Source organism: Ovis aries, chromosome 15 (genome assembly GCF_016772045.2).
Source record: "Ovis aries strain OAR_USU_Benz2616 breed Rambouillet chromosome 15, ARS-UI_Ramb_v3.0, whole genome shotgun sequence".
NCBI lineage: Eukaryota > Metazoa > Chordata > Mammalia > Artiodactyla > Bovidae > Ovis > Ovis aries.
In genome coordinates, this window is record NC_056068.1 from 81163041 (window position 1) to 81173588 (window position 10548).

The window sequence follows — 10548 nt, forward strand, 5'->3', positions numbered from 1 at the left end:
ATGCTCAGTTTGGTTCTCTTTGTATTCAAATCACTAATCATCAGGGAAATGTAATTTAAAGCCACAATGATACATCACTTCACAACTGTTAGAGTGGCAGTCATAGAAGAAAGGGAGAGCACAGGTGTTGGTAAGGATGTGGCAAGAAGAGAATGCTTGTACACTGTGGGTGGGGATACACAAATGGGCTCAGCTGCTACAGAAAACATTATGGAGATTCCTCAAAAATTGAGAATAGATCTACCATGTGGTCCAGCAATCCCAGTTCTGGGTATATATCCAACGGAAATAAAAATAGGCTATCAAAAATATGTGCTTCCATATTTATCGCTGCATTAATCACAAAGCCAAAGTATGGAAATAAGCTAAGTGTCCATCAACAGATGATTCGATGATGAAGACAAGGTGAATACAAACAAGAGAAAAATGTTCAGCTTCGAGAGGAGCAGGGGAACTGAAGAGGGCACAGACTTGCAATTGGAGGGTGAATAAGTTCTGGAGGTCTAATGCACAGCATAGTCACTATAATCAACACTGCATTGTCAACATGTAGCAGGGGTCTCTCTCCTACTGAAGACTTCAGAGACTGTTAGAAACAGATTTTGCATACACTCTTACACATTTTTAAAGAGCAATGCTTAAGAAAATGTTCCTATGTTTGGATGGGGGTGAAGCGGGCACATATCCTTTATTTATATTGCACTATTTCTTTGGCATGGGGTAGCCCTAATTCTACTCTAGCAAAAGTTCAACAGTTCCCCTTCCCTCAGTCATATTCATGTGTGAACTAGTGGAAAATTGTACAAGGGCTTCAAATACTTCTTCACTTACAGTTGTTTATTAAATAGGATAATTCACGGGACCATTGGCATTGAAATCCTAAAACAGCATTAAGAATCCAATGACTATGACAAATCGTCAGTCCAGTTTTGAAGCATGAGAGAAGATCCTCAGGGCTGGTGCACCGGGATGACCCTGAGGGATGGGAAGGGAAGGGAGGTGGGAGGGGGGTTCAGGATGGGGACACATGTACACCTGTGGCTGATTCAAGTCAGTGTATGGCAAAACCACGACAATATTGAAAAGTAATTATCCTCCAGCTAAAATAAATAAATTCAAAACAAAACAAGCAACAACATCAACAAAAGAATCCAGTGACTCTCTAAGGACAAAATATAAATTAATGATACAATTTAACTAGCTTGTTAAAGTCTGGGAGATCTGGAAACTCAACAGTCAGGATAGCACCTTGTTTTCCTTTTTAACCAGACCGTGGGACCACAAATTTACATCCTGCTTCTGAAGACAAAAATTGGCTAGAGCTGATAACCCTGCTTATCCCACAAACAATTTCTTGCCCCTTGAGGTTTGAGGTTTCCAGGAAAATTTCAGCATTAAAGTACTTCTAGCCATTCCATCTTGGTGATTATATTGCCTGCATACGACCATAAATTTCTCAGACATGACATGTTCAACACAGACAATAGAAAGGAATGCATATTGGTTTTTCCATATTGGCCCTTACTCTGCAACATGGACTATTTGATGACTTTATTATTGCCATGAATTCTCACACAATTCCCATCACATCACATATGTTCAGATGCTTGAAAGAGCAGGAATTATTTTGACAGTATGATCCCACTAGCTATGTCAACCAAGGGTAAAATTTCCAGATTTACTGAGGTAGGGAAAGAGGGGCTTGACTTCACAATATCAGAAATTGCTACTGACTGTGACATGGATTTTGAATATCATCCCCGTCAGAAATTCCCACTGGATGCTAGATGCAGAATGTTACAGCATCAGAATCATAAGTTAACAGCCCTGGAGGAGCCACACACTTCATTCCACCTCTCTTTATTCAAATCATGTCATCCTCCTATTTAGACTACAACTGTGGAACTAGAATGTGATCAATAACTTATTAGATAAAAAGCACTGAAGAGGTATTACTCAAACATTAGCTGTATTGGACTAGTCTTCCAGGAAGGCACAACTAGGCCAATTCTATACCTTGTTTCTGTCCAAAGACACACCCTCTCTGTGTGTTCGTTCTCATTCGGGCCAGAAATACAGAATGGACATCAATGACCACCACATCTGGATTATGCTGTGTTAGAATATTTGGGGGACAAGGTTCACGCACTCCTAAGGTCAGAATGCTGAAATGGACCCTGTTCCATCTCAGAAGTAGAAAAGAAGCAACAGTTTCTAAACCTTGATTTTCATGAATAATTGTTAATAGATTAATAAATAATGAGGCCACTCCACATGGAGGATAAAAACAATGGGTCTCTAGGACTTAAAGATACTGTGTTTTCATAGTTTGATTCCATTGTTGGCCCATTTTGGCATATTATCTGGGTCAAATTAAGTCTTCTTTGTCAAAGGCAGAATGAACTTTGTTGTAGTCCATTCATATAAATATTATTGAGGGTTAAGGTAGGTCATTCTAACACGACAAATCTGTCAGAAATCTCAGTCTGTGGCCTCAGCAACACCATTTCTTCTTTTGCAACCTCTTCAAGGCATCTTTGATTTCTTTGTTCCTCAGACTGTAAATCAAAGGATTCAACATGGGAATCACCACCGTATAGAAGACTGATGCAAATCTGTCAAAACTGGAGGAACCACCAGTGCTGGAACTCAAATAGACAAAGATACTTGAGGTATAGAAGAGAGTGACTGCTGTCAGGTGGGAGGCACAGGTGTTGAAAGCCTTGGACCTGCCGCTTGCTGTTGTGATCTTCATGATGGAGATGACAATGTAGATATAAGATATCATAATAACTAAGGCATTTATTATCCCAAAGATCATTGTTAATATGGCAGTCAAGAGTTGTACAAAAAAAGTGTCAGTGCAGGAGAGAACTAACAGCTGGGGCAGGTCACAGAAGAAGTGGTTGATGACATTAGGCCCACAGAACTGGAGCTGGAGCATGAAACACAATTGGGATATAGAAGCCGAGAGTCCAGCCAAGTAGGATCCCAGCACCATCCGACCGCAGAGAGCGGGCGACATGACTGACGAATAGAGGAGCGGGTTACAAATGGCGGCATATCGGTCATAAGCCATGGCGGTCATGAGGCAAGACTCGCTCAGTCCCATGGTGGAGAACACGAAGTACTGAACAGCACAACCCACTAGGGTGATAGTTTGCCGCTCCTGGAAGAAGTCGTAGAGCATCTTGGGGGCTGTGGAGGTCACGTAGCAGATGTCTATGAAGGACAGGTTACTGAGAAAGAAGTACATGGGGGTGTGGAGGTGGGAGTCCATTCTTATTAAGATGAGGAGGGACAGGTTCCAAGTCAGGGTCAAAATGTATATCACCAGGAATACGACAAAGAGCACTACTATGATTCTGGGAAAATCTGAGAATCCCAAGAGGATGAAATGCATGATCTTTGTAATATTTCCTCCCCCAATCATTGGCTTTGTACTCCTAAAATCAGAAAAGAGACAAGAGAATGCATTGCTGGCTCAGGCGACATGGTAGCATCACAATTCTCATATATGCTGTACTTTTCCTCCATTGAGCCCTGGATAAAAGGCAATGCTCCACTGCCCTGGAGAAAAGATCTCAGCTTTCCATCTTGAATTGTCAGGAAGTGCCTCCTCACTGCTTCAGGTTCTCAATGATAATTAAAGATATATTTAAAAAGTTGAAAACTTTTTTAAAAAAGCGATAGAAATCTTGTGATTATTATATATAAGGAAAGGATCATTGATTAAAATGCCAGGTTTTTCAAAGACCTCTAATAATGTACAACTGCTGCTTTATAATAATATAGCATAAGTGGTATCATTTAAGGATAAATTTGAAGAAGCTTTTCTCCTAGATGATCATCTAGAGAGATTTTTATATTTTCTTCTTCTATCCATAGGAAAGTTACTCCATTTATAATAACCTCTCAATCTTTTTACAAATATATTTATTACAGTGGCTCCTAAATGGCCTAGAAAAGTGTATCATGGTTTGTAATCCTGAGTTGTTGGGGAGACACAGCATGAATGCCCAATTAAGTTATGTAGTAAGTGTTCTTAAGGAGGCCTTCATGTGAAATATTTCAAAAATAAGCTAGTACAACTCACTACTGGCCCCCATTATTGGCCTATTTATAATATTTTTCTTCTTAGGAAATAGCAGAGAACTGTGGTTAAGGGTTCAGACTTTGGAGTTTTAGTTCTGAGTGTCATCATCAAGATGGCAGTATAGAGCATTCCTAACTACAGTTCCCCTCACTTAAAAAGTAACTAGAACCATTCATAGGAAGAATACCAGTGTGAAAATCCTAAAATGCAGAGGTGAATGTGAAGCACCCTCTGGACAACACTGACCAAGAAGAGTCCCATTAGGGGAGTAGAGAAGCTCCTCTCTGCCAGCCTTGCCCTCCCCTACTACTGGTTCAGCATCTCGCCAAGAGGGCTCCTCTTGGTCTATGGTTTTCCTGCCAAACTGGACAACCTAGAAAAAATGAGTAAATTTCTAGAAATATACAACTTACGAAAACTGACTCAAGGGGAAACAGAGAGACTAAGCAGGCCGAGAATGGTGAAGGAGATTGAGTCAGTAACTAAAAACCTCCCAGCAAAGAAAAGCCCAGGGACAGAAGGCTTCATGATGGATTCCATCAGACATCCAAAGGCGATTCATGTCGATCACTTCCAAAGTCCTCCAAGAAGCTAAAGAAAAAATGACATTTCCAAACTCATGTTGCAAAGCCAATATAATACTTTGATACCAAAGTGAGACAGGGAAATTACAAGAAAATAAAATCACAGGTCATTACCCTTGATAAATGGAGATTTTTAAACTCTCATCAAAATATTAGCAAATAAAATTCAGCAGCACATAGAAAAGATCATACACCATGATCTGGTAGGGTTCATTCTTGAGATGCAAGAACGGGTCGATCAATCGATGTGATACACTGCTTTAATATAATGAAATGTAAAAATCACATAATCCTCTCAATAAATGCACAAAAAGCATTTAACAAATTCAACATCCAAACATGATAAAAATTCACAAGTCAAGTATCGAAGGACTTCATCTCAACATAATAAAGCACATAGTAACATGCCTTCATCTAACATACTCAGTGGTGAGTGATTGAAAGCGTCTCTCCTAAGATCAGGAGTAAGACAAGTAACTAACCATTCCTACTCAACATAGCTCTAGAAATCCAAGCCAGGTCAATCAGGATGAAAGATTAATAAATAAATAAATGGCAAGAGAATTGGAAATAATTGAAACTGTTTCTGTTTATAGACAACATGATTTTTTTGACAAGATTTTTAATACAGAAAATCCAAAAATTCCACCCCAAAACGATAAGATCTTATGAACAAGTTTAGTTAACTGCAGTATACCAAATCAACAGATAGAAATCAGTTGCATTTCTATTACCTAGAACAAATTATCTGAAAAAAAGAAATAAAGAAAACAATTACATTTACAGTAGTATCAAAAACAAAACACTCAGGAATGAATTAACTGAGGAGATGAAAGATCTTCAAAATGAACATTCACTGTAAGACATTGACAAGAGAAAATGAAGACATAAGTAAATAGAAAGATCTTCCATATTCATGGATTGAAAGAATGGATATTGTTAAATTGTCCATAATGCCCAAAGCCATTGATAGATTCAATGCAATACCTATCAAAATTCCAAAGACATTTTTCACAGAAATAGATCCTAAAATTGGCATGGCACCACAAACACCCCGAACAGAGGAAGCAATCCTGGGAAAGAGACCAAAGCTGGAGACATTAGGCTTCCTGATTTCAAACTGCATTACAGAGCTATAGTTTAAAAACAAGTGAGACTATATCAAACTAAAAAGCAAAAGAAATAAACAAAAGGAAATGGCAATCCATGAGTTGGGAGAACATATTTGCAGAAACACATCTAGTAAGGAGTTAGCATCCAAAATACATAAAGAACTCATGCTCACTCCAGAGTTATTTATAATTATTACTATAGCCGAAACATTGAAACAACTTAGATGTCCACTGAAAGGTGAATGGATACTATGGCCATACTACCCTGACTGTGTCCAGTCTTGTCTGAAAAGTGAATGAATAAAGCAAAAATTACACACACACACATATACACATATATATGAAATATTCAGACATGAAAAAGAAAATCTTGGCATTTGCAACAGCTTGGAAAGATCTCAAGGGCATTCTGCTAAGTGAGATCAGTCACAGAGAGAAAAACAAATACTGTATAATCTCCCTTTATGTAGAATCTAAAAATAAATCTCATTTAAAAAAATCAGATTGTGATTGACAGAGGCAGGAGTAGAAGATGGAGGAACTGGTTAGAAATGATCAGAAGGTATAAACTCCCAGTTAGAAGGTAAGCTCTGGGGATACAACGTACAACATGATGACATTAGTTAATAATACTGTATTGTATGTTTGAAGTTTCTAAGAAAATAGGCCTCAAAAGATCTCATAATAAGGAATAACATCATGCAGGTGGGAAGGGACGGATGCTGACTGTCTGATCGTGGTAATCACTGGGCGGTACACACATGCATCTCATCACTGTGTGTGTGCCTTGCTGCTGTCGTTCGGTTGCTAAGTCCCATCTGACTCTTCGGGACAGCAGCAGACCAAACTCCTCTGTCCTTCACTGTCTCCAGAGTATGCTCAGACTCATGCTCGTTAGGTCAGTGATGCCATCCAACTGACTCATCCTCTGTACCCTCCTCTCCTCCTGCCCTCAATCTTTCCCAGCATCAGGGTCTTTTCTAATGAGTCAGCTCTTCACATGAGGTGGCCAATGTACTGGAGTTTCAGCCTCAGCATCAGTTCTTCCAATGAATATTTAGGGTTGCTTTCCTTTAGGATGGACTGGTTGGATCTCCTTGAAGTCCAAGGGACCCTCAAATGTCTTCTCCAACACCACAGTTCAAAAGCATCAATTCCTCAGTGCTCAGCTTTCTTTATAGTCCAACTCTCACACCCATACATGACTACTGGAAAACTATAGCCTTGACTAGACAGACCTTTGTTGGCAAAGTAATGTCTCTGCTTTTTCATATGCTGTCTAGGTTGGTCATAGCTTTTCTTCTGAGAAGCAAATGTCTTTTAAATCCGTGGCTGCAGCCACTGTCTGCGGTGATCTTGGAGCTCAAGAAAATAAAATCTGTCACTGTTCCTACTTTTTCCCCATCTATTTGCCATGAAGTAATGGGACTGGATGCCATGATCTTCAGTTTTTGAATGTTGAGTTTTAAGCCAGCATTTTCACTCTCCTTTTTCACCCATATCAAGAGACTCTTTATAAAGTTTCTTTTCTCTTTCTGCCATTAAAGTGATATCACCTACATATCTGAGGTTGCTGATATTTCTCCCAGCAGTCTTAATTCCAGCTTGTGATTCGTCCAGCCCAACATTCACATGATGTGCTCTGCTTGTGTGTTAAATGAGCAGCATGACAGCATGCAGCCTTGACGTACTCCTACCTCAGTTTTGAACCAGTCTATTGCTTCATGTCTGGTTCTAACTGTTGCTTCTTGACCTGCATACAGGTTTCTCAGGACACAAGTAAGGTGGCCTGGTATTCTCACCTCTTTAAGAATTTTCCGCGGATTGTTGTGATACACACAGTCAAAGCCTTTAGCACAGTCAATGAAGCAGAAGTAGGTATTTTTCTGGAATTCCCTTGCTTTTTCTATGTTTCAACAGATGTTGGCAACTTGATCTCTGGTTCCTCTGCCTTTTCTAAATCCAGCTTGTACATCTGGAAGTTCTCAATTTGCATGCAGCTGAAGCCTGGCTTGGAGGACTTTGAGCGTGACCTTGCTGGCCTGGGAGACGAGTGCAGTTGTGAGATAGTTTGGCCGTTCTCTGGCATCACCTTTCTTTGGGACTGGAGTGAAAACTGACCTTTTCCAGTCCTGTGGCCACTGCTGAGCTTTCCAAATCTACTGGCATATTGAGTGCAGCACTTTCACAGCATCATCTTTTAGAATTTTAAATAGCTCAGATGTAATACCATCACCTCCTCTAGCTTTGTTTGTAGGGATGCTTCCTAAGGCCCACTTGACTTCACATTCCAGGATGTCTGGCTCTAGATGAGTGACCACATCATCGTGCTTAACTTGTCATTAAGAGCGTTTCTCTACAGTTCTTCTGTGTATTCTTGTCACCTCCTGTTAACCTCTTCTTCTTCTGTTAGGTCCATACCATTTCTGTCCTTTATTGTGCCCATCTTTGCATGAAATGTTCATCTCTAGTTTTCTTAAAGAGATTGCTAGTCTTTCCATTTCTATTGTTTTCCTCTATTTCTTTGCACTGTTCACTTAAGAAGGCTTTCTTAAGCCTTCTTGCTCCTTGCTCTTCTCTGGAACTCTGCATTCACTTGGGTATACCTTTCCTTTTCCCCTTTGCCTTTCACTTCGCTTGTTTTCTCTGCTATCTGTAAGGCCTCCTCAGAAAACCATTTTCCTTCCTACGTTTCTATTTTTTTGAGGGGGAGGTGGGGGGGATGGTTTTGGTCACTGCTTCCTGTACAATGTTATGAACCTCTGTCCATAGTTTTTCTGGCACTCTTGCTACCAGACCTAATCCCTTGAATCCATTTGTCACCTCCACTATATAGCTATAAGGGAATTGATTTAGGTCATACCTGAATGGCCTTGTGGTTTTCCCTACTGTCTTCAGTTTAAGCCTGAATTTTGCAATAAGGAGCTGATGATCTGAGCCAGAGTCAGCTCCCAGTCTTGTTTTTGCTGACTGTATGGAGTTTCTCCATCTGTGGCTGCAAAGAATATATCTATCTGATTTTGATATTGACCATCTGTTGATGTCTATGAGTAGAGTCATCTCCTGCGTTGTTGGAAGAGGATGCTTGCTATTACCAGCATGTTTTCTTGACAAAACTCTGTTAGCCTTTGCCTTGCTTCATTTTTGTACTCCAAGGCCAAAATTGTCTGTTACTCCAGGTATCTCTTGACTTCCTACATTGAAATTCCAATCCCCTATGATGAAAAGGACATCTTTTGGTGTTAGTCCTAGAAGGTCTTGTAGTTCTTCATAGAACCATTCCAATTCAGCTTCTTCGGCAGTAGTGGTTAGGGCATAGACTTGGACTACTGTGATGTTGAATGATTTGCCTTGGAAAGGAACCAAGGTCATTCTGTCATTTTTGAGATTGCACCCAAGTGCTGCATTTCAGGTTCTTTTGTCAATTATGAGGGCTACCCCATTTCTTCTAAGGGATTCTTGCCTGCAGTGGTGGATATAATGGTCATCTGAATGAAATTTGCCCTTGACCATCCAGTTTAGCTCACTGATTCCTAAATGTCAATGCTCACTCTTGCTGTCTTCTGCTCGACCGCATCCAAGTCACCTTGATTCATGGACCTCACATTCCGGGTTCCTGTGCAATATTGTTCTTTGTAGCACTGGAGTTTACATTCATGTGCAGACACAGCCACAACTGGGAGTTGTTTGCACTTTGGCCCAGCCTCTTCATTCTTTCTGGAGCTATTTCTCTGCTCTTTCCAGTAGCATATTGGACACCTACTGCCCTGGAGAGTTCATCTTGCAGTGTCCTGTCTTCTTGTCTTATCATGTTGTTCATGGGATTCTCAAAGCAAGAATACCAAAGGGGTTTGTCATTCCCTTCTCCAGTGACCCACGTTTTGTAAGAACTCCCACCATGACCTGTCCATCTTGGGTGGCCCTGCGCGGCATGGCTCCTAGCTTCATTGAGTTACACAAGGCTGTGGTCCATGTGATGGTTTTGGTTAGCTTTCTCTGCTTGTGGTTTTCATCCTGGAGGCTGTGGGATCATAGTTCTTGCTTCTTCTGTCTGCCTTCTGGTGGATGACGATAAGAAGTTTGTACAAACTCCTGACAGGAGGGACTGGCCGTGGGGGAAACTAGGTCTTGCTGTGGTGGGCAGGGCCGTGCTCTGTAAGACTTGAATTGAATTGCCTGCAGATGGCTGGGGCTGTGCGCCCTCTCTTTCCGCTGTTCAGCCTGAGGCAGCCCAGCCCTTGAGTCCGCAGGCTCTCTGGTATGGCTAATGGAGACCTCCTCAAGAAGACTTATGCCCACATACCCCCCTCCCAAGACTGTCCCCAGAGCAGGACCCTGCGGGCCACCCTCCGCAGGAGACCCCCAACACTCACAGGCAGGTTTGGCTCAGTCTCGTCCAGGGATCACGGGGGTCCTGGTGCACACAAGTTTTGTTTGTGCCCTCCAAGGGTCTCTGCTTCCCTCAGTCATGTGGAAGTTTTGCAATCAGACTTTGCAGCTTTGCTATGCTACAAACTGCCTTCCCTTGGGATAAAAGAGGAAATTAATAATAGCAAACAAAAAGAAAATTTAGAAAAAAGTAATTAGAAAGGACTTGAAATTTCAGTTATTCAGAAGTCTTATAAACACTAATATTTCATTATTCTTATAAAAATGAGCATATGTCAAAAGAATAAATAGAAGTTTAAGAATAAATTCAAATATGGATAAGATTTAATATATGAAAAAGTTAGTAGTTTTAAATTGATAGAAAAGT

At 40.7% G+C, this 10548-nt stretch overlaps 1 protein-coding gene across 1 annotated transcript; it reads right to left on the minus strand.

Annotated features, from left to right (window-relative positions):
* Nucleotides 1-2494: 2494 nt before the first annotated feature.
* Nucleotides 2495-10282, minus strand: LOC114118338 (olfactory receptor 5AN1-like). The gene has a single exon (XM_027979090.2). It carries the CDS (start codon nt 3431-3433, stop codon nt 2495-2497), a length of 939 nt encoding a protein of 312 aa, XP_027834891.1. The 5' UTR covers nt 3434-10282.
* Nucleotides 10283-10548: the final 266 nt, after the last annotated feature.

What these genes read in the sequence shown, in the direction of transcription:
- LOC114118338 (XM_027979090.2), bottom strand. Translation starts at nt 3,433, where the DNA reads ATGATTGGGGGAGGAAATATTACAAAGATCATGCATTTCATCCTCTTG.